The following is a 25913-nucleotide window of genomic DNA, read 5'->3' as shown; positions in this document are numbered from 1 at the left end:
TGTCGTCAGTGAGTTTTTGAAGTTTCATTAAATTAGTGTGTTCCTATTCATTAGTAGTAATATCGTATTATCTTCTTATTTCTCGTAAGTATACCTGACAAGTTTGTTCTTTTTATCAGATCTCCATACCCTACCTCTTTCCAAAAGTCACCCTTCGCCACTGGCATGGATAAAGGAAGACGTGTTGATTTTCAAGACAATTGAAGCATTCAATAGTCTGAAATAATACAACCTCCATATCCACTTCTTATGTTGAAAATATGGATACTTAACTTGACACATCAAAGAATTCTTCTTTCTTGCATCTTGCTGGGTCATGTTAGCATCCTGTAGCTCTACCATATTTATATCTTGTGGATGGTATTTAGTGGTAAACTTGATTTGATTGATGGATTCCAGCAAACTTGAAGAAGACAGGTTTTCAAAACTCTTTAGACAAAGTGTACACTGACAAACTTATCGTATTTGTAAAATATATCTGTTCAAAATTTTATTTTTTAGATACATTTTTTGTAAACAAATAAAGTAAATTACTATCATTGCCCCTAAGCAGAGCATAATATATTATGGCTATATTACATAACAGACTTTTTTATGAGGAATTGTGATAAGCCATTCTATAAGATAAGCCCACCCATTGAGGTCTTGCACTGGATCACACACATTGAAGAAAACATGTATTTTTTGACCAGCTGCAAATTCGAAGTTACAATCCACGCAATATAAAATTATAATGTTCCACTCGAGATTAAAGAAATTAGAATTAATGAATATTCATAACTAACACTCATCCAAATAAAAAGTGTCATGAATAATTATACATGCTCAAAAAGTGTGCGCTACAATCAAACAATTCTTATTGCTCGTATGTACAAAAAATAATAATGTTCACAGTTCCATCTTTTTTGAATGGGTTCGTTAACCAAAGCTTAGCATTGAAATGTAAAATATTGGTTTCACTGGTTTCATTCGCACACTCACACACTGATGCATAAACATTAAGCATACACTTATTGAATTCTCACAATTTTATGACACCTTTGAAAAAAATACGCCGCAGGGCGGGACTCGAATGTTTTCGATTATGTAAGTTCAATAAGGAATTTTGAAAATTCTCAAATACTGTGAATTATTTGTTGAATAAAAAAAATAGTTTCTCATACATTTATTACCAGCATACATTTGACACTTCGATAAGTGAATTAATACTGATGAGTTATAAATACACTGTCACTGTATTGAGTAATAGTTTCTTCCATAAAATTGTAAGGAGTGCAGTGCACTTGTATAGTATTTGTCCAGCCGCCGCTGGTTGAATCTCTCTTCAAGAATCAGTAGCACGAGGCTATAGGCTGAGGCAGATGTGACCGGAGACAGCATCTCAACTGTGGGAGGAATAAAACTTGGGGATTTGAAATCAATAAAACACAGTATTAAAATTTTACAATAATTATTTTATTATTATTCGAATTAGTCAGTACAATTAATTTACAGAAGACCATGCGTCACAACGGACGTAGTGTTTCCGGTTTAATATTAACCACTCCACTCCACATCCAGGACACTTTTTAATAATAATTGTACTAACGTAATATAATATAATATATTTCGATGATATTAAAAGGAAATAATTTAAATTATCGTTTATTCTAATAAGCTTGGCATTAATTATTAATTTATTTATTTATTATTATTAATCGTAGTCTTTCTGTAAAATCTCTATACTTATAAAAAAATAATTAAAATCTGCGTAATGATCACTCGAATGTAAGAGTCCAAAGAATATTAATTTAATTTTCAGTAACTAATTAAACGTTCAATCTGTTGTAGCCATTTTTAAATACTATATTATTTGAGATGATAGTAAAATACTGAGTGTTTTGAAATACATGATAATTAAACACAAATCGCAATCTAATAATATATCCTCAATTAAAATAATTTCATAATAGTACTTTGAGGTGCCACAGTGTGGCCATATGCTCCACAGACATGATCAAGATCTTTTAAAATATTAGTCACTATATTACTTAGGATTTTCATGGTTGGTCGTTATTATATTTGGTTTTTGGGCTGTCATGATAATTGTAATCTTCCTCTTTCTTTCAACATTTCGATCTCGTTGCATAAGCCATTCATTCTCAAGAAATGATATAGTTAAGCAACTGTTAGATGTATGAATGAATACAAACGCTGTTTTAAGGGTGTCAAAAAGTGTACGGTTTGGATAATAATGAACGTTTCTCAGAGTAAAAAGGTGAGTATAATATGCCAGATAGGATATTGGGTTTTGCTGAAAGAGCCAGAACCCATAACATTTACTTACAAGCATTTTGGTGTATTTCGATGGCCTTTACCAAGCATGAAAGATATCCTTTGTTCCACTAAACCGAACACTCTAAGAGCTGCGTTTGAATTCATAAACTATATTATTATCTCTTTAGAATAGCTTCCACAATGAACCCAAAACGTCCAAGCGAAGAAAAAAGAATACAGTGACAGCCCATAAACCAAAGACAATAATTGATCACACATTCGCCCCCATGCTACATCAGTCAGTACTCATATAATTCAACGCATTCCACTCTGCCTGTAAGCTTTTATTTTTCCATCCAACATTATACCAAAAGAGCAAAACTGTGACAAAGATCACGCAATAAACAATTAATCTCGTTGAATGGACAATAAAAAAATTGTTCAATTCGTGAACAGGTGTTAATATGGTAAGGTATTGAAATTAATGGCCTCCAAACCACAGCTGCCTGGCACCACACCCGGTCTTAATCAGGTGTATCACGAGACCATACGTTTGATGTGAAGAAGGGAGCAGTTGGCCAAGACTAAGGACGTCATGCACTCGAGTGTGCTTTAACTGAATTTAGATGACTTTAAGTTAAGATTGCCCATGGGAGAGAGGAGCACATACAAGCAAAATTAAAAATAAATTGTAGTAAATAACAAAAGCTAACACAAAACTTCCGAACAAACTAAGTAAAAAGATCATCATGCTGACAGTATGATATTGCAAATTTTTTAAATGCAATAAAATCGATCTTTATGGCAACCAGGTCTAATGGCCAAATTGAATCAACTTGAGAAGCTCTTCCCTTTCCGTACACATTTTAGGACATTCACAGAAGATGTGGTTTGCATCCTGTATTTCTCCACTATGTGGGCATGTTAAACGGGTAATAAGACCAAGCTCATAGAGCCTGTCAGCAAAGTCACCGTGCCCAGTCGAGAATTGACCGGTCTAATGGTCCGGAGTCAGAGCGGTTATCTCCATTTGCCATTTTTTCAATGCCACATCCAGCATGTTGGCATGATCAGTGATACATTTTGTTGATTTTTGGCAAACTATACAGGTGGACTCACGGCGAAAAGGGAACTGTGGATTCGGCGAGCCAAAGGAATGGTAAATGATGTAAGTACTGTGTCATACAAGTCATTGACGCAGTGATTGTGACTAATTCTAACAGTTAAGCGGCGGTTAATCAGTAGCCATAGTACCAAAAATTCAATAGTTCCATTTTGACAGAATTTGTAAGTGGGACAGATTTGAATCCATAATAATTATATTACACATCATTTAGAGAGCACGTAGTAAATTATTTACAAGTATTAATTATTCAAATTATCAATAACTGAAATAAAAATAATCATGTAAATGCAGTATTATGACTAGGCTCATACGTCCAGTTACAAAATAAATTATTATTTTATAATGTAATATTAACTGCCTGAAAAAATAGTTTAACTTGTTTATGCACTATAGACAATATTTTCAAATATCATTGTCTATAAAAAATAAAATCTGCCTATGGCTGTACCTACTTGTAGGTACTGACAATATTAAATCTAATGGCCTAATCTTCCCCCTGATTTCAGATAGTTAATAGAATCTTTGTAAAATTGAACATAATTTTTTTTCAATTTATAAATATACATTTTTTTCTGCCAGACAATAAAAAGCATTATTTTGTTTTTGTTAATTTAAAATAAAATTGTTAATAGTAAAAAAAATAAAACCAATGTCATCCTACTACACATTTGATATGGGGATACTGTATATATTATGTTTTGTCTCGTACTTGGACCAACTTTATTCCGGATTATTACAGAAACTGCTATTTCATCAATATTGGATAGTAAGATTTTATGCATACATAGATGTTTTCAACACGATTTATTATATGACAATAAGGCCATCCTCCCACGGCGCAACTTATGTCCGTCGGAACTGAAACTAAAATTCCAGCCAGTATCTAGCTAATGTATTTCAATGGCGGCTCGCTGACGGCGAGACTGGAATCTCTCAGCTTCAAAACGGTCGCGAAGAGATGCGACATGCTAGTCGCGCGGTCTCTGAAGTTTCCAGTCACCGTAAAACAGTGGTACCAACATCATTAGATTTCGGTGAAAAATCATATTTTCTTACCAAAATTGGTTAAATGTTAATTGGAAAATCAAAATAACCTTATGTAAACGCTGCAGCGTGTTGTCAGTTTTTGTACAACACGGTTGATAGTTGAGTTTGACAGTTTGAGGTTATGTGATTATTATTTCAACTGGGTTTCAGTAGCGCCGTGTGCGAAGCATCACATTGGTCAGTTTATGAGTTCCTTCATAAACCAGTTCCATCAGATTTCAGTTGCGCCGTGGGAGGATGGCCTAAGGCTGTAAGTACCCACTTCAGTGGCTAACCCAAAACACTTTTGAAACAAAGAAGTTTAAAAAAAACAGTTGCTGAGTTAGGTATCTCATATATACATAACTTTGTGTTTGGCAGTTGAATCGAAAATATTATCCTAATTATTTTAAATAAGATAAAGATCGTTATAAATCAGCTAATGTCAAGAACAGCTACTGTGGGTTAGGTCACTGTGGTACCAACAGCACCATATCACATTCTAGGCCTAAAGCATCATAAATAACGCTGACTATATCCTGTTTAATTACTGACACCCATCGTTTTTATGGGATACTAGACATTCAATCTAAATTTTTTACGATAATAAAACCATACAAATACAATCATATTGTATTATCAACTACAGAAGTGTGTCAAACGGCAGTTATACATTGTTCATCTACCCTCACTCCGATAAGATCATCCATGATACATTGGAAAGTTATGTTTTGATTTATGTTACAAAAGATACCATTGAATACCGGACATAATATCGCCAATAAAACTCTTAAAGTATATTATACTTAACTATTTTCTGCTTAAAACAATATTATGACGCGTATAAAAAAATATACATAGCTTAAAACACAACCCAGTTACCATATTGGAGACAAAGCTTATTTTTCAAAATAAGATTTAATTTATAAAAGAATTCTCAATAATATATTTCCGACAGATATACACAAAATTACGCAGTAATAAACAGTGAAATTTTCCGCTATTAAACGTCAAAATCATTGTTATTTTCTATGTACTTATAGATTTTTTATATTAGAATCCTAAATAACAAACCCCACAGCAGGTGGCACGGCGGGTTTTCGAATTCACAAAGCACACATAACAAATCGGACACCCCTGCATTGCCTGTGCCAGAATCAAAGTACAGTACTCTCTCAGTAATCTGCCACCCCATAAACCAGACAAGTGTCCGATTAGTGAAAGCGGCGGTTTATAGTGCATATATATAAAATATGGTAAAAATTAAAAACAGGTATTTCGTAAAAATACTTTTTTTTAAGAAATTTGTACTAGCAGATTACAGTTTTATTTATAATCAATAAATAAAAATCAGTAAACCACTTGACACAACCAGTTGTTCAGTGAGGCAGATATCTTGAATGGCTTAGGATTCCTGGCTTTTCCTATGACCAAAAGCTTCAGTTTGTGTGTCCCAGTTGCATTGGAGCACGTCATAATAATTGTGAGGCGGTCCTTGGGCACTTTCCTCCCTGGTACATTACTTTCTTCGGGATGAACGTACGTTTTACGAAGGAGAAGTTTCCAAAATAAACCTGTCTCATCTGCGTTGTATACTGGTAGTCCGCAGACTACTGAATTTGACAATCAAATACCGGCGAATTATAGAGCTTGATTTTGTGCTTTCAACTAGTAAAAATAACGGTGGATTATAGTAATTGTCGGATAATCGAGCGGCGGATTACTGAGAGTGTACTGTAGTGAAAGTTTCCTGTCATTATCTTCAACAGTAGATAGACGGCATATTTTTCTCGACCATGAAAAATTGATTGATTCAGATCGACAGGACACATAAAAAAGGTAGGCGAATGGCCGGGGTGTCGTCGCCCTCTGATCAAGCCTCTAACGACATAAATTAAACAATCCGTCCGCCCTGCCGCCTTCTTTAGGATCTGCAGTATTAGAACACTTTGTATTTTCGTTCAGTGGTCACGCCACTCAAAAAATTTACAAGCACTGCGTCGCCCCACCGGTTTCTGTAGGCGTTACGCCCGACAGACGATTATGCAATAATCACTAATACGGTCGGGTATGTCATAAAATAAAAGTTCTGGGTATGCCAACTTAAAAAACTAAAAAAACAAAGTTGTTCCACAATATACTAATTACTTTTGTTTAGTTATACTTGAACACACAATATATACAAAAAAAGTAATAATACATAGAAATGATATTTCAAAGACATCAAAATAAAAACATGTGGCCACAAACATCACAAACTCACATGGAAAATATTAAAAAAAATATTTCATATTATTACTATTTTCCTGCTTAAACCATAGAGGATTTTTTTATTTATATTTAATTTAAGACAGTAACTATATATACACTTTCATCTTAGCAATGAGCAAATACACTTAACTTAAACAAAATCTGTTTATTTTTATACACTAATAAATAATAATAAAAAAGGTTACATACACTGTATGTATAATTAATGGCTCTTCAAGATGTGACAATGAGTGAAGTCACAATGCAGTTGTCGCGGGAACGCATGCAATCTACGCACGTGTATAACGCAGCCGTCTGCTGCAAGCGTGCGCACACCGCAAACGTTGAACACAACACAGATATCCTGATTCGAGTACGGATTCACAATAAATTTAGCAAAATATTGTTGAAATAATAAGTACTCCGTAAAACATTATTAAGATATGGGTTTGATTTATTGATTTGAGACATAAAATGTGATTGATGTAATAGGATAAAAATAATTTCACTTAAATACATGGCGATCTTGTGATTCAATATTTTATAATAGAAATATCTTAATACCATAACATTTTGTAACCTCTAATAGTTTCTTATTGTGGTCATGTTACACCTAAAGCCTCAGCTCACTTCGACACGATTATATACATACAAATTCAAAATTTTACAGAAATTTTATTTTTAGATCTTTTTAGTTTCAATTATAACAATTCTAACCGTGACAAAACTGCCGAAATAAACAATAAAATAAAAATCTACACTTTGACAGTGATCAATATGTTGAATATTATTTTTGTGTGTAACTTCTGAATCTTTTTTACTTCTCCAAAGTGTGGCGCTAGTTATGTTAATACAAATAATAATTACAATTACAGACTAAACAATTTCACAGTATTTGAAAATGTTGCCAGTTCACATGTTGTAATTTCATTACTTGCGGATGTAGCAATAAATCAATACGCATTATTCGTGGAAGGCTGTTATTTAAATTATATTTACGACTGAAGGTAAATGTTAACCCATTGAAGACATAAAAAAAGTGGACCAACAGCTACAACTTCTTTATTATATCGTCGGTGTTTTGTAAAAAGGGCGAATTAACCAAAAAGCTATTTTACAGGAGGATTTTTAACTTTTGACATTTATTTATTGATTACCTGTGGATGATTATAAATGTCTAACAAGTTTATAATGAAGCTTAGAAAGAGTACTGTCTTTATAATATAATATTTTAAAAAGTCTAATATGTCACATTCGCTTTTTATCCGTAACACTAAGTGGATATTCGCCCTTACGATTGTCGTTTTTAAGTACTTTCCTGTGGAGATACAAATTCGCTGTTTTTACACAACAAAGCTAGTGAGGTACATATTATTTTTTCATTAAAATCTCAATTTCGCCAAAATCGTTAATTTGTCCTTTTTACAAAACACCGACAATATGTTTAATTTGAATATTTTTTTAAAACTTGTGTAGGTCTTGAAACACTTCAATTTATACTTATCTTTTTAAATACGTAGTGCTTTAAGAAATATCTAATAATATTTTTACCAAGGACAAACGTCAACAAATTGACACCGATTATCCAGAATCACTTGGTCAACAGCGGTGTCAAATTGACACCAATTGTCTCCAATGGGTTAAATAATCACTTAGTAATGAGTCTTGTTTACCGCTGGCATCAAATGAGTTTTTATTAGATCGATAAAGAGTTATGAGTGCAGCTTATAACATTATCAAAATTCGACCGCCCTCTGTACATAATATTATAATATATACCCTTCTACTGCATTAGCCGGTTTATAATATAAATATCATGTCGCACATCCGGTGCAATAACATCATAAGTGCAAAACACACCTTTTTTCAGGAGAAGCATTTAAAGATTGTGAACTTGATAGAGTCAAATGGTTTCATGATTTGACATATGAGACTTTTGACGGAAACTATAAGAACTACACTTATGACATTGACGCACCAGGTGACATTAATCTCTTTTTTGATTTTTTTAGCACTTGTGACGTTGTTGCACCGGATGTGCGAGTGGTGATATTTCTAAAAGTAAATATTACTGTCAGTACGGCTATAAAAGATTTATATAAAAAAAATAAAAGCATTTTTCACCACAATGTGCAACATAGACCCTTGTTCAAAGGACACATTCTACGATGATCAGTAATGAAGAGAGCTGAGACTTGTAATGTAAAATGGTCATGATGTGTAACTTATCACTCTACTAATAGCTACATATTTAAAAATACAGCACGGTCATTTAGTTAATTATATTACTGGGTGGCTTTCGTATAAAAGATTTTTAAAAATCATTAATTCTAAATACCTACATTAATGGGATAAAAAATAATAAATAAAGATCCTACAATTAGCCACTTTCACATTACAAGGTTCCATGTAACAGTTCAATACTTTCAACTACCGGTATCTTATAACTATTGTATACTGAAACATAGTATATTTAATGCTGATATACCCTCGAAATATCACTACGAAGAATGAAAGAACATAATGGGAAAGTGCCCCAACCAGTGGGATGCAAAAGAAATTTGAACCCACACCTACATTATGCTAACGGCCTGATCTTATTGGTAACTCCCTCCCTCGTCAATTATCCTGCGGTGGTGTGATTTACATTCTAGCAAAGGTACCTACAATATATTTCCAAGTTAGTAGAAGAAATTTTATGAATACACTATTTAAATTTAGATGTTTACCAGACCTAATGTGATGAAATAATTCACTCACTTGCTAATTTCAAGAGCGTCCACGATGGCTTAGTAGTAACGTCGAGGGTCTCGAGTTCGAATCCTTTGTCTAGCAAATTTCACATGCTGCTTTTCCGTGTGTGTTTGGACACAAAGCATGTACCTAATAGGTTGAGCAAGTGTGTAACATACATTTCTTGTAAAAAAAACCTCTTCATGAGGCGGCCTAGAACCACACCGGATTATTAATAAAGAGTTGTATTATGTATCTGTTGATAATAAGTACAAATCAACCATTTACAGCAATATGCTTAAACATTGCAGCAGTTTGTGGACTAATATTCACTATGTGCATATTCTTACAGACTTACTTGAATCACAGGGAAGTAATTTTCTGAACATTACTAAAAAAATCAACATAGACCTTTGTAGTTTTGAAACAGCGAATTACACATCGACCACTAGAGCAATTAATACATGGCAGTATTAGCGGCGATTAGTGGAACTAAAAATGCACTATTCACTGAGATGATCACAGTATACGGACCGAATATTCCTAAAGTAGTAAATTCAAAATAAAGTCATTCTATTAGATACAGAGGGTTACATTGATTACAGCACTACAGTGCTCGATCTATTGTAATTGTCTAAATATTGAAAAGCTACATATAACTTTGTAATATAAGAGCAGCAAACTACGTCAACCACTAGAGCAATACATGAGTCTGCAGCGATCTTTGTAAATAAAAATTCACCATCACTGTCTACTGGGATGGTCATAAACTGGGAGTATTGTTACAGTGGATGGTCTCCTGTCAAGTGACAGAGCAGGATTTTAATCTAACATGACCTCTAGCCCATATTCTTACTACAGATGTAAAAAATATTCTAATTTATCCCTATATAACTAAGTACCTCGTATATCTTATAGAATTAACATACTATGTATACCATTGTAATAGCTGCATTATGCTCAGTCCAGACCAAGATACATATTATCGACTGTGCTTAGGAAAAAGGGCGTAACTCTCGATTTTTCAAAAAGTGCTTTTATTAGATAATTACAATGTATACAACTAAATACACGTTTTACAAAAAGGAAGTAAGCCGCAAATGGCGAATTATTATCTAAATTCAGGTTTTAATTGAGATTAATTAAGTTTTAATTTAAGGAAAAAAGCATTTACCCTCAAGTTTAATGATTTTTCTGTAATAACTTCTTTAATTATTATTAGATCGAAAATATATTACACCAAATCATCAATCATCATGCACCCAATGTCTGTGCCTATTTTTAAAAAATATTAAACTAAAATCATTCAAAAAAACCTTTTTTGCCCCTCCTGTAAAATTTGTAATGTGAGGGTTACGCCCTTTTTCCTAAACACGGTCGAATGTCTGCAAACAAATTGTACAATGGTTTCTAAACATTTGGCGCTAGACATTTGTTTGAAACTCAACGCATAACCCCCTGTGACCAGTGGGTCTCCAGAATAGCATTTTTTAGTTGTGCGCAATGGTTTACTTTCACCTATGAGCATTACTATTAAATTTAATTTACTTTGGACAGAATACATCGTACAAATGTGAACAACATTCCACAAGCGTTGCTACTTCGGATTTGTTTGTCAATACATTTGCACATGTCTTCAATAAAATGTTTGTAAACACTTTATACACAATATGTATCTTGGTCTGGACTAGATATTACACGATACGACAGACCCGGATAAGTCGCAATTGACCAATATTTTGTAAATACGGTTTATGAGGATAACTGTTTATATCGATCTACCAGTATAAGTTAATATTCAAAGGAAGATGCTACAGTATTACTGTTTTTGGCATAGAACTACGTTTTTCTCGTACCGTCGGATAGGCGACAGATGTCACCTAACAATACAAAGTACCAGATACGTGAGTGGAAATGTGTCTTGTGGCGGAAACAGTAATCTTTAGCAACCTTGGCACAACGCTGCATTATGAGTCAGGGTCGATTGTGTCAATGTTACGTGAGATACGGAAGCGAACAGTACCTCATTCTGTAGCTTAAAGATATCAGAGGATAGTAATACCATTTATCTGTGATTTAAACTACAATAGTGACAAGGCCTAGTTTGTAAGAGTGGCAGTGAAACTTGACTAATCGACAAATGGCTTAACTACCTATAGAGACTTGCGAATGCTAGGAGTGATCGACTGAAAAAGGAGCGGAGGAGTCTGTTTGAGATGGCCGAGGTCCACCCCAGGCTGTAGTGCCAGAGAAGAAGAAATTCAAAGAACATCTTGAATAGCAAAATATTACAGAGTTGGAATTAGAATGGGCGATCTATGAATTTAGAGACAGGCAAGTTCTATTCAACACTACACGGCAGACGAAGAAAACTTGAACAGTATCCACATCAACACAATATTTAGAGGAATATTTAAGCATATTTTTATAATGAGTTACATAATGCTAATTTACATTGTCGGTCCTAATAGTCCTATGCTCAAGGCACTGACTTCTCATGCCAGGGGTTACGGGTTCGATTGCCAGTGGGCTTCAATGCTTCAATTCAATGTCTAGGTGTTTCTGGGACGTGCTTCACTACTCTAGTTGGGCCCCGTGGCCCGTTGAAAAAATAACAATGTCTCTGTACAGGTCGATCGTATCGTGGAATATATTACGGCGTAAATAACAGAATCGTATTTTTGCACAATCTGAATCATTAAGCTCCAATAAGATTTACATCTAAGCATTTACTACTTACAAAGTAATAGATTTCTATGGCAATTAAAGATCAGTAGTATGTAAGTCAGTTATTTTGCTTTTCACAAATATGTAATCAAAACCAAATAATAAAAAATTGTCCATGGTTTTAGAAATATGGCGACAATACAAAGACCTCACATTGTGTCAATAGTGCCAAAGATTCAATTCTGAACATAAGCGGGCTCACGCATATAAACTCGATGCAACCGAAATTCATCAAGTAAGTTAACATTCACAAAACACATGTAACTTGATACGACGCACGCATAGTTGACACAGTGTTGTAGATAGGAAAACATTAGTTTACGCATCCAACTAAAGTGGTGCTGAAATTGCCTCGGTAGATACTGATACTGGCGGATGTTTGTAACAACATCTCTCTTGTCCGACAGGTTGAAAAATGCACTTCTAGTAATGAACACACTGTGAACCGAGGAGGAAGATAAGAGTATTCAATGCGATAGAAGTCACTGAGATGATGACACTGAGTAGATAAACACTGCACAAATGGTGTCATACATTGGCTGCATTAAACAGTCACGCTAAAATTTGCTGGATCAAGGACTTTACCAAATATGGCGGATCTACATGGCAAAAAAAATACTAGGGACCGAGAAAAGAAAAAAGAGCTAGGGGAAGCCCTCATACAGCAGCGGATCGACCCCGGCTAATGGTGATTTCAATATTATGTTTAATTAAAATGTCTATTTTCAAATACCGATAAGTCCACAATAAAATATGTTTTGTGGTGTTGTGGATACAACATTTTTTGTTTCTTTTTTCCATTGTATTGTATTTTCAAATTTGAATAATAATATGCCAATTTTGATTAGCCGATAAACCTTTTAATGGATTAAAAAAAACCAAAACAAAATTGCACATCTCGTGCACACATCTGTGACTGGTTTCTGTAAAGTTTTTCATATTCTTTTGGCGTGTTTTTAAGTTAATATAAATGTGTGAAATTACAAATAATATAATTTGTACATACAAGACTTTTATTATGACTGTGTTGACTTATCGGTTTCTTGAAATATATGCTTTAATTATTGACTAATAATGCACCCAATATATCCATTTACTTCCGATCCTTCCTGCGGAATCAGTGATTCTTTGTCTGATGACATGTTGTTCAATGATTTTTAGTCAATCTGAATATTGACAATTGAGTCTATATTGACGTTTTGATTCTATGAAATAAATTGTATCTGTCTACGAGATCGGGAAAGCATTTGAATTGAGTTAACATTGATTCCGTGTGCGCCGAAGAGATATACAGGTGGACCTCGACTTTCGCACATAATTGGTTCCTGAAAAGGTGTGCGAATGTTGAATGTTCGAAAGTAGAGGGAAGTAAAAAAAAATTAAATGGTGTGTATTTTGAAATATTATAAGATGTTTAAGAGACATGTTTAAGTGGGGTTTGCGGGTGTTACCCTTAAAAAGTTCTTCTTTATTTTAAATGGTAAATCATTAAATTTACAATATTGCTTAACTGCTGGCACGAAATGTAAAATGAACCAATCTTTTAATATTAACGCAGTAAACCCAGGCTTTCTTATTTGATTACTGGAAGCAATTCTTTATCCTTCCCTTTCAATGCTCTGTGATTTTCTGTTTGATAAATTAACATTGGCATCAATTTTAAATCACCAGCCAAGTTTCCACCAAGAAGCAATGTCAATCGGTTTTTAGAAGGTGTATGCTTTTTTATTAAGATTTTTTATTAATATTTAAGATTTATATTTTTCCATTTCATCCATAACTATGCCGTGTCTTTTGGAAACAACCTTTAAAGATATATTTCCACAATTTGTAACATATTCCTTAATTTTATTTTTACTTTTCAAAATTGAACATATCGTAGTAGACCTGTTTGTATCATACGAACATCCGATTGAAGCAAAAGATTCACCGCAATCAGAACGTCATGTGAAGTTTATAAATCCTTGATTTCTCTTTGTTCGTATCAACACTGCAGTTTTTCCGTTTCTCACTCATGTTTATAAATTTTTAGGGTGAAAAATTTCAAATGAATAAAATTAGCAAAACGCACAACATGACACGCCCGCACGCGCTCCTGCGCAAGAATAAACCTATCCTAGCTAGCTCACAAGCAAAGTGACGGGTGCGAGCAGGATGCAAGTGACGGCCAGCGCGACGTTTTAAAAAAACGATTTTTTTTTTAAATATGCGAAATAGCGAATTGTGCGAAAGTCGAACGTTCGTAAGTCGAGGTCCGCCTGTATTAGAGATATATGAGATATAGATTTCTTAATATATCACATAATTCAACTTTAACATTCTTCTAAATGAGTATTTACAATAATTAAAGAAGATATGATTTGAATTGACGTTATTATAATGAATTCGGTACATATAATAAATACACCGTTAGCAAAGAAACAATACGTTTTAACAATTTCACCTATATTCAAAAAAATATTCATAATAAGTAAGTAAATGAGGGTCATAATAATTCATTCATTCACTCTTATGGCGGTAGGGTGTCAAAAGACAACATAGATATAAACATGCACAGAAACAAAAACCATTGGCACCAACGTAAAATTACATTTTCAGATATTGTTCTCACGCGAGAAGCACCGTTAGATTCCCAATCCACACCGGTGCCACAGGCTTACTGATGATTGCCAAAAGAAGAAGATGATGACTAAAATGTATTTCTCCGAGGTTATAAATGATATGCTTCGAAATTACTAACAAACATACTTATAAAATCATTGCATGTTGCTTACTTTTCGTGATTTTGACGATTTTTAATTATATATAAATAATAATGTGTGTTATTATATAGTAATATACATAATAGCAACACACTAGGAGGGAGTGTAATAGTTACTAGAGATATCTAGTGACAGTATTTATTTTGAACAATGCATATTTATTTACTGAAAAATTACTCAAAGATAAAAGTGTTCATTAAACCATCGTTTTGTTACTATTGGTCGTTTTAAAATAAATTATATCTGGCCGAGCGGACTAAGCGTCGGATTATAATGTTGTGGATCCCAGGTTTGAATCCTGGGTCTGGCAAATACACATATTGTTTTTCAATTTGTGTTTCGAGTCAGAGTATGGACCCAACAGGTTGAGCAAGTGGCTAACATCCATTTCTTGTAAAAACAAAAATCTGTTAATACAAACCTCCACTCGGTCAAGGCCCATATGATCTTATTAGGATCGGACATGGTCAAAAGAATTATTGATAGTGTTTAACTTATTGCAGGCGGTCCTCGATTTTCGTACATAATTGGTTCCTGAAAATGTGTATGAATGTCGAATGTACGGAAGTAAAAAAGTGTATTTTAAAATATTTTGGACAATGAGGAAATAAATTCATTTGCAGCATTTTTATCTGCACTGGCAGCTTCTCCAGTGAATTTAATATCATGTAAGAATACCTCAGTTTAAATTTGTTGATCCAGCCTTTACATATTATCTTTGAAAGTATTGAACGACATTACAATTAATTTGTGACAGATTGACGGAAGGTATAAAGAAGTATGATATAGGACAGGAAAATGATTTTGAAAATGATATATCTCTGAAAATTTAACAAATTCCTTTAGTTAGTTACGTTGTAAAACAAGTTATTTTTCGTAATTTCGTCACTAGATGTGCCTAACAATTGCTACGCTTTGCCCCAAGAAGAAGTCAGTGAAGTAAAATGCACAAAAAATAAAATTATAAACGTCACTGGAAATTTTGAATAATTTGATAGTCGTTTGTTTTTATCGTGCAATTGATTTGATTGTGTCAACAATTGGAAAAGTACACCGCGAAATACGCATTCAAGAAATTATTCGACATGCCGAGGATTAAACCAGTACGGGTGACATAAATACACATAAAAAATAATTAGTTTTCACATCACCGCATACTTAGAAACACGATTCAAGAACGCTTTTTATGAAAAAGTACAATCATTTTATTCTTAAGATTGGATTACACTCCATGGACTTCTGTGTAACAAATTAATGTTGTTATTTTCATAGAAACATATCTGATTTGTTTGTTTTGGCATGACTTATCCTCCTTCAAAAAACGATTCAAAGGTGGTCACGATCCTCAGCCATTAGGGAACAACCAAGAAGAAGATTCTACTTCAAACACATGTCTGAGGGTACATGATGAAATTAGAATTTTAATTCTAATCGATTTAAGTTTTGTACTTTTCTGATTGAATCGGTTTTGCATCCCGGGTTTCACCTTTCAGTGTCTTCAAACACTATACACACAACGTACATTTGTCATTAATGAGCTTCCATAGTGCCTGACGATGCCAAAAGGGGAAACACAGGTCGCAAAAAGATCATGGAAACTTAAATCAAAATTAAAAACAAAACCTCATTAACAGAATGTTGAAAAGAGTTGTGTAAAATCTATAATCGCATGTTTAACTTTGAAGTTGATTAACTCATCTTGGTCATCGGTGCATACTTCACAGTCATTCAATTCTCAGCTCCGCATTTATCCTAAACTATAGTTATGTTTCATCTCGTATATCTTTAATTCTGACCTCAATAATGTATCCTAGAATCGCTACAATATACAATATTAAATTTATAATTAGCTACCCCACAATTGATTCCACTCACGGTGATTGTTAGTCGAGGATATACACAGACGCAGCCGGAGGCCTTCTTACTTCTCGGAGGCCTGCCCCAGAAGGTGGTCGGGACTCCTGAACACGTTCAGGACATCGAAGTGCATGTACAGGTTGGGCGTGGCCCCGTCAAAGTGGAGGGTCCTCGTGACACGCGCCCCTAGCCTCTGCAGGAGTTCCGTGAATGTTTTTTCTTCACGTCGGATCCACGATCGCCGTTCGTCCTGCACTTGATACGGCGTCACGTGAATCCAGATTTTTATTTCTGCAAAAATTAAGACATTAAAGGATTTTTAAATAGATTGAAGCGTCGACATAGAGGAGTACTACAAACTTTTGACTACTGTCCAACAAGATCTTCGATTGAAGCGCCTTCCGGTTAGCAACGAGTTGTCCACGTGTTAAAACTGTGAACTAACAAGCTCCTCCTACTTTTAACCGCATTAGTGACTTCCGGTTATTGCCTCGATCTTCTTGTCGGACAGTAGAAGTCTGCGCGATTCCAAAACATTTTTAATATGGATAAACCAATGACGAAGGGCGGAGATAAACTGTCAGATAGAATGACAAAGTTTAGTGTGTACTATTTATGTTGGATCTTAACAGCCTACCTCCACTCTTCGCCACTGTTACATATAAAGAGATATAGGTTCCACCTCTGTAAAAGAAGGCCTTCAGCATCTTTGAATTATGTCACCTTTCTAATACTCGCAATTCAAATTTATCATCATCAGCCTGAATCTATCCACTGCTGGATGAAGGCCTCTGCAAGCTGATTCCACTTCTCTCAGTCCTGTGCGTTGCATTGCCATATACTTCTGCAGAACTTTATCATTTCATAGATCCAGCGGCCTCTAGGTCTACCTTGCGGACGTTGTACCTCTTGGATACCACTGGATGACTAAATTTGTCCAACGATTGTCCCTTCTTCGGGCTATGTGTCCAGCCCATTTCCATTTGACGTTTTTGGCGAACTCTATTACATCATAAACCCTTGTCTGTTAGTAAGCAGGCTTGTAAGTAGGCTTGAAAATAAATGTAATTCTAATTATCTAAGTATAATTAAATACCGCATAACGAGCGGACGTATATTAAGGTATAGGTGTAAAGTTCTCAGATGAAGGTTTTCTTCAACATCTTTGATTTCTAACAATAAAATTTAAGCTACTTATAAACATACCACATAAGCGCGAAGTCCGATTGTTTTGACAGAAAATGATATAGTTAAAGCGACGCTGAATAGAAAAACGTTACAATAGACTTCATGTAAGAGCAGTAGGAAATAATAACGGTAGTGTAATTTGTGTGCAGTAGAAGAAATCGCAACCTACGCAATTTCAACTATTGAAAATAAATTACATCATTTGTCTATGAATATTACATAATAATAAACTAACCTAATCTGGTGAGCGTCTCAAGTAGACTCCGCGAAGTAATCCAGCTGTTCTTTCCGCCCGAGTGCCCCCCGTCCAGCCAGAACATCTCCGATATCCTCGAAACGAATATCATCATTGTGCTATCGTCCGGCGTAAGCGTCTTCAAATAATGAAACTCGTAGATCAGCTGATTTAGCACGACGCACCCCTTGCTGAATCCGATCAGGGTCAAGTTGGCTTTGTCCAGCGCCAGGTTTTCTCGCCACCACAGTGGATTAAAATTCGAGTCCTTTTTATTGACTTTGTTGTCGTCTATGCAGTTCTCCGCCGATTCGGTATTGACAGATTGCGGGTTGACCACTATCGTCGACTGGCACTGCGAAGACATGAGAACCCCTGATGTTTGGTTCTTGTTAGCGCTCTGAATGACGCCACTCTGATTACTGAAAGCTTCGGATTGTTCTTCTGATTCTAGCGACGGTTGCTTGGTCGACGTTATTGTGACATGATGCGGCACGGTTTCCGGAGCGGGCTGGGCGTGCGAGTCATTGTACGAATTTACATTTGACGTGGTTACTGTTAAGTTTCTTGTATTCTCCAGTTCCCTCTGCAGTATACTGGTGGTGGTATCGACAGTTGTATTTTCCTGTTTAGAAGGTTGCAACATTAGCTGATATACAAACAATTTTAAAATAATTATAATATTTGAGTAACTATGTATATATTTAATTGTTACCTGTAGTATGTCTAGATCCATGTAAAATTGTTGATTGGCTAAAGAAGAAGAAAGCATTTCCCGCAGCTCCGAATTTGGCATGGTCTTAATTTTCAACGTTACACCCTGTAGCAGTCTGAAACAATCAAACATATTATTAATTTAAACAATTCGGTACTATAATGGGAAACGGTTATGTCCCCAATGCATAGTAGTACTTATTTAAATAAGTCGGCTTATGCACTGGTCGGCTAATTTTCAGCTAAATAAAAAAAACTAATAACCAATTTACAAAGTATAAAGAAACAAGCCGTTCGGTAAAAGGTGTTTAACTTTAAAAACTAAACGCAACACTGGGAAAAATTAGTTTAAAATATTGAAACTGAAAGATGTCTCGTTTATGTACCTCTCGAGATGCTGTAACGCCTGATGTGTGGGGGTGTGGTCGGGTACTCCAGCCGTATTACTCGGTACAAAATTATTATAACAGCTAAACGTCTTAAACTCCATCCTGTAAATAAAATTAATAGCATTAACATTTCAGATACCAAACCACTCCGATCATGTAATCAGTGCAATCAATCAATCTACATCTCACTTAAAACAAAATCCGTTAAACGCCACAACACGCTTCAGGTGCTAGAAATAGTTCCTCCAGAAATTTGTAAGGCAGAGAACAACAAAAATAATTAATAATTACCTCGACGGTTTGATGACGACTATGTGTGATCGCGGGAAGTTGATATTTAGCATGGCCGCCATATTTTCTAAGTTCCATTTTATGTAATTCTTATTATCGCGGTGCGTCTTCATCAGCTCGGGGAAATCCTAAAAAGAAAGAATTTTTTATTCGGCCTTTTTCTGTTATTCAGTCTCTTGAACCAGTGAACCACATTTTCTTTTTAGACAGTAGACAGTTTTAACAGTCGTAGTTAATGACCGAGTATAGTCACTTCAAGCTTGACTAGGATGAGTCATTGTTCCTTTTCAGTATCAGCTGTTCAAATCTCACTGCAGAATCAAACTAACATGTTGTTTCTTGAATCCAGAGCATGAACCCAAAAGTCTTTGAAGATATCATTTTATAAACCTTTTTACGTTTTTGATCTTTATTTAATTAAAATAAAACACAATGTAGTAAGTACTTATTCCACATCATTTAATAACGATCAGCATTAGTTTTTTTCGTCTATTTCAATGGGTCATTGCCAACTGACAAATACAATATTACATGTATTTATAGGTACTAACAATTTTTAAGGACAACACATGGACAATGTTAATTACACAATACAATATCTGTACAGGAAGAATTGACAATAATTTATTAACAATAAAGAAATTTTTGTTCCTTTCAAATATTTAATTTAATTTAAATATTTAAATTTAATTTATTTCACATTGACTGCTGACTAGATAATTACTTTTCAATTACCACATTTAAATAGCATGCTAATTATATCGAATGGCCACCTAATCGTTATGCGCTGGGCGCATCTTTAGCGTCCAATGTATTAAGTAGCGCATCGGGATAATTAACTGATTCCAAACCAAATCTTAACTAGTCGAGGTGGTTTCGCTGGGAAGATTTGTCAGCTTAGGCTTAAAGTCCTACACATGCTATGTGGTAATGGCAGGCTGTCAATCACATTCTCTTGAAACAGTAGCGAAGGGTGAAGGTAGGCTGTGGAGATCAAACAAAAATACTGCACACTTTGTCTCAGTCACACTTGTTTGTTTTCGTTGAACTAAGAATGCAAATTATTGCAGATGATTCTTAAAATTCGATTAGCCCTGCCTAAACCAAGCCATAATAGATAAAGAATTTTCTACAAAATATCTAAAATTATGTATGATTTAATGGCATAATATTTAGATATTTTATAGATAATAGAATAAATGTCTTAAAGACAAAAATGATGAGGAACTGTTTTTCGGACCCTGCGATTATCTGTATTTATGGCACCCAACTCGAGCAAGTCAGCAGCTACGTCTATCTCGGACAGCAGGTGTCCATAGGCGGAAGCATGCACGATGAAATTGTTCGAAGAACAAAGCTGGAATGGAGTGATTTCGGACATCTGAATAGTATCTTCAAGAGTGACCTACCATTATGCCTCAAGCGTAGGGTGTTCAACCAATGTGTGCTACCTGTGCTCACGTATGGCTGCGAGACGTGGACCCTCAACACGAGAGATGTCCAAAGGCTAAGAGTCACACAGCGAGGCATGGAGAGGTGTATGTTGGGCATCACGCGAAAGGACCGTAAGAGAAACGAATGGGTTAGGAACCAGACAGGAGTACGCGATGTAATAGACGTTGCCAAACAGCTGAAATGGAGATGGGCGGGGCACATTGCTCGCCGAAAGGACGGCAGCTGGACAAATGCCGTCATCCAGTGGTAACCAAGGGGCATGAAACGGCCACAGGGCCGCTGGATTGACGAACTGGTAAGGTTCGGCGGAAATACGTGGCAGCAAACGACACAGGACCGAGAGAGTTGGAGAAAGCTTGGGGAGGCCTTCATCCAGCAGTGGATTGACCCCGGCTGATGATGATAGATAGAAGAATATTTTTTATCTAATATATTATTATGGTTTGCATTAAACAGGTGTTAATTGAATTTTAAAAACTTACTAACACCATGAGCAATTTGTTTCTTAGGTCAACGAAAACAAAAATAATTATGACTGACAAAGTTTAGTAACATCTACACAGCCTACCTCCACCCTTCACCACTGTCTTGGATTATCCCCATATATTGGTTGCAAGGGAAGATATTCAAGTCTGTCCCACATTCAGTTGAGCTAATCGGCTATTTCGACCTAGTTACGTTTCAAATAGGTTCGATTGAAGTGATCAAAATAGAAATCTAAATCACTATAGCTCATAACCTTGGGAAAATTCTTCCTGAGATGCACTTACTTTTTACGGCAGAAACTTACTTTTTACGAGACTTTGACTGTCCTGTAGCATAAAAATTATATATTTAGAATGAACGACTGACCTGCACGTCTCCCCCGAAGTAGACGACGGTGGAATGTTCATCGGAACGGAGGGCGGGGGGGCAGAAGACGACATCGTTGACGCGGCCGTCGTAGCCCGACACGGAGCACAGGCGGATGGGAGGCATCGGCGACAGCATCGCGCAACTGCATCCGCCCACAGGCCACCGCTGAACACAACATATTCTATCTGTTAGTCTATTTGACTTAGAGCCAAGGAAATGTAGTCTTTCCACTTACGCATCCTCACAAATTTATTTTACTTACTTAGGGCCAGATGCTTAGTCATAAAAACAAATGGTTTTATGTGTCTCATAACTGATGCAACCATGCAGCCTTTTTCGCACTACATGGATAAATAAGTTTCGTAGACAGAAATAAAGTAAATATAGTATCGATTATCGTTTACTTGTTTCCAACATAGCAAAATTGTTTTGAGCACCGATAATCAACACAAACATGAAAAACAATAAGTAGATATTAATAACGTAACTAAACTATATTATTTAAAGCTTTTTGAAATTTATTAAAAATTTATTTTTGTATGCGTGGATTTAATAAATTATATTTGACAGTGTTGCAAATTCAAATAGTATGGTCCAAATGCAAGGGACAATATATCTGCGGCGTGTGCATACAACCATTAAATTATAGTTTAAAAATATTTTATGTCAAGGAAAATCGGAGTTAAAAAAATGGCAGCACTTTCAATAGAAAAAAACAATGTTGCAATTGTATGTACCATTTTCCTAATTACAACATAATTGTCAACGATGCATCAGGCTCATAAAATTAGTTGAACATAACGGAGACATCTTTGCACCTGGCCCTTATTATAATAGATTTTCAATACAAGATATTATACTATAAATGTATCCCATTATTGGCACGGTTCGATATTTTAGGAAGGAAACAAGAGTGGGAGTGGCACCAAGTGGAACGAGGTGACACAACAGACAAGACCTAAACACTCTTGACGATAGCAACCATAGACAATAAACACACCATCCTCCTCATGGAAGAAATCGGATCTGCACACCTTAATTATCAAGCTGGATCGTGACTCCTTTCAAATATCCTAGTTATGTTTCTCCAGCGATCGCTGAATTTCACCATCCGCTTAACGGATGTTATTGAGAGAGCCACAGCATCATTCGCTTGATTGGACCGTCGTATAGGCGACCTCCCTCTTCTGAATCAAACCTTGATGCTTTTGCTGACAATGAGCTTTTTCAAATCATCGTTTTCCCTTCTGGCTGTGTGGCCAAAAACTGCAGAACTCTTTGGAGACATAATATATTAGATTCATCCTCTGCCATCCAAGTGGATCCACTAATTATGTAATATAATTTAGCATCGCTTATTGAAAATGTTTACAATTCAACACTCATAATATAACAACAGTTTTTTTAATATATTATTTTCAATTATTGGAATGAATGAATGATTATAAAAATTTATTATTATAATATATTATAAAATATTTTTCTATCTACAACATTATAAAAATTTATATTTTTATTCATTTGTTTTAACTTTAATTTAGAAAACTTGAATGTAATCGTGAATGTGAAATGAATGAGTCCATATTAATATAGTTCTGCCATCATCAGGAGTCTGACAAGCCTTGATGGGTCCTGACTTCCTCTAACAGCCTTCTCCATCTGTCCACAATGGCTGCTTTTCAATTGGGTACCTCAAGCATACAGTTATTACGTTTATATACGGTTATATACGCAAATTAAAATTTGATTAAAATAGAATGTTTGCAGATTGTTCTCTACTTACTGTAATCTAACAGACATGCGTCACAGTATACTCTGTAATTATTAACTTTACGAGAGGTGGCGTGTTTTTGGATTTGATAGTGGCTACCAATTTCGTCACCCGGAGAATTCGTAACGAATAGGACTAAAGATTATTAAAAATTAACAATGTAAAGAAATTCTATCCGTATCCGTTCCTCGAATGGAGCATACAAACACAATACGCCACCTCCATGAATCCATATCACTTTAGCTTCGCCGTATACACCATGAGGATAGTATTTAACAGCCCTCCAAAATAGGCGGATTAGGTTGAAACTCTCTTGAGGATGCCTCAAGCACGTAAGATAATAAACAAAGTCACGATACACGAGGAATAAAATGGTTACTTCAACTTCCAGTGTTTTTTTCTGAATGTCAAACTGCCACCATATGAATAAATAAAAAAATTTGCAGACTCAGTTTATCTTCATTGCAAACCATAAAGACGATACTGAGTGAAGATGTTTCCGTCACACTTTCCCAGGATATCTCTTAAAACCGACGCATCTCGAAATTTTAAACCGCATATCTTCCATGCACTGCCGCATGTCCTCCTTCACCTCTCTGGCCTTCACTCGCACATCTTCCCGCATCAGATTATAGCACATCGCTATCAGCCCCATTCCCAGGAGCATGTAGACGAAATTAATAACGAGTTTAGTCTGGGAACCGCTACGGGAATCTGATATGTTGGCACCGGGCACGAAATCACCGATGCCGATCTTACATAAACTTGTCACGCAGAAGTATGTGGAGTCTAAATAGTTCCAGTCTTCCCACTCAGCAAACATGATGGTTCCGCATAAAACATAGAAGCTTATCACCCATAGACAAGCGGTTGAAGGTACAATTATCTTTTTACGAGGCGGTGGTAGAACGCTTTCATCGAAAATATAGTCCTCTCTCTCGTGACTACATTCATGAAGTATCGTATATAACCATTTGAAGGTTTGCGCTAGGACTTTGCCCATGTTCATGAAATATAAAATGTAAATCGGGATGCCGAGTCCGGCATACATCACAGTGACGCCTTTACCCCATGACGTTCTCGGCACCATGTTTCCGTAGCCTATCATCGTGAACACGGAGAGACAGAACATTAAAGCGCCAGGAAACGACCAGATTTCATCAGTTGTTCTTCCGTCGTAACCTTTTTGAACGGTAGCTGCGAAGCCGTCTTGGAATCGTTTCAGAATAATATCCGCTTCGTTCGACCATATCGTTTCGTTGAATACGTTCTCCGCGGCGGTTACTCGCCACAGTTCGGTGACACAGTTCCGTCGGAGGTTGGCGATGTGCTCGAATTGAGGATTTTTTTCTTGAGTTTCGAGCGTGATGAATCCGAATGCCCCCACGATGGCGTAGCATACTACTAGGCCTCCCACTCCCACTTGCGTGCACATAAAAGCGATGAACTTCCGGAAGCAATCTTTGATCTTCTCTCTCGGGTCACTCTCCGTAGTGGAGGAAGAATCCCTGCTCCTCATGGAACTGCGGAACCCTTGCCTCTCGAGCTGACGCATTTTTTCGGTATTCGTACGCCGGAACCGATCGCCGATATCTCTATTCTATATGGAATTCCGGCAATACTGAATAATATAATAAAGCATAAAATCTATTTTTGGAAACACTCTGGCGCGGTGCCAATCTCCTTTCGGCTATAGAACAGAACCGAAACTAATCAATCTAGAAACGGTGTTATTGAAAGATTTCAAAACTGATAAAACAAACCTATAAATAATTGCGCAAATCTGGCCGCAACAGCTACTCACCTTTCTTTGAATATTTTTAAAAATAATATTTATATTTCAATAATATAAATGCAAAATTAATGACAGAAACGAATCGGATGTTATTATTACAGTACAATGCGAGCTAGTAGCGCGATTCGTCTGGGATAATATGAAATAAAAACATTTATAATTAGCAATTTAAGGGTTCGTACCTACAAAATAATTAGAGGCTTCAAAATGTATACCTTGTAATCGAGAGTGTTATTCCGCTAGTATCAGCGAGGGGGTCTGTGTGAAGATGAATTATTTTTAAACCGGTAACATTTCATATATTACACATCTCAACTAGTGATTCATATGTAGCTTGGTTTAAGTAAAAATACAAGCATTATCCGAAAAGTGTCAAACAGCCATTATAAACACTCGTATTTTATAATTATTTATTTGGCTATAGAGTGTAAACATTTTCGGCAGTCTTTTTTAGTATCCCTAGCTGTTATTTTTATTTGACGA

General features: G+C 35.5%; 2 protein-coding genes across 3 annotated transcripts; both read right to left on the bottom strand.

Annotated features, from left to right (window-relative positions):
• Nucleotides 1–1156: 1156 nt before the first annotated feature.
• LOC147073083 (mitochondrial protein C2orf69 homolog) lies at nucleotides 1157–25838 on the bottom strand. 2 transcript variants are annotated; one of them, XM_085945566.1, is made up of 8 exons: nucleotides 25646–25818; nucleotides 21862–22029; nucleotides 19555–19682; nucleotides 19261–19365; nucleotides 18876–18990; nucleotides 18161–18785; nucleotides 16756–17028; nucleotides 1157–1385 (listed from the first exon to the last, which is right to left on the bottom strand). In XM_085945566.1, exons 2-7 carry the CDS (start codon nucleotides 21997–21999, stop codon nucleotides 16802–16804), a joined length of 1338 nt encoding a protein of 445 aa, XP_085801692.1. In that variant the 5' UTR covers nucleotides 22000–22029; nucleotides 25646–25818; the 3' UTR covers nucleotides 1157–1385; nucleotides 16756–16801. The 2 variants fall into 2 exon arrangements, with proteins under 2 accessions (XP_085801692.1, XP_085801691.1); XM_085945565.1 differs by lacking the exon at nucleotides 1157–1385 and having other exon boundaries at nucleotides 15026–17028; nucleotides 25646–25838.
• Nucleotides 23310–25209, bottom strand: LOC147073084 (TWiK family of potassium channels protein 18). Its single transcript, XM_085945376.1, has one exon. It carries the CDS (start codon nucleotides 25188–25190, stop codon nucleotides 24138–24140), a length of 1053 nt encoding a protein of 350 aa, XP_085801502.1. The 5' UTR covers nucleotides 25191–25209; the 3' UTR covers nucleotides 23310–24137.
• Nucleotides 25839–25913: the final 75 nt, after the last annotated feature.

This window comes from Rhyacophila brunnea, unplaced genomic scaffold (genome assembly GCF_057557595.1).
Source record: "Rhyacophila brunnea isolate RB1 unplaced genomic scaffold, BYU_Rbru_1.0 scaffold_18, whole genome shotgun sequence".
Lineage (NCBI taxonomy): Eukaryota > Metazoa > Arthropoda > Insecta > Trichoptera > Rhyacophilidae > Rhyacophila > Rhyacophila brunnea.
The sequence above is the reverse complement of the archived record's forward strand: the minus strand, read 5'-3'. Positions and strand labels throughout refer to the sequence as shown.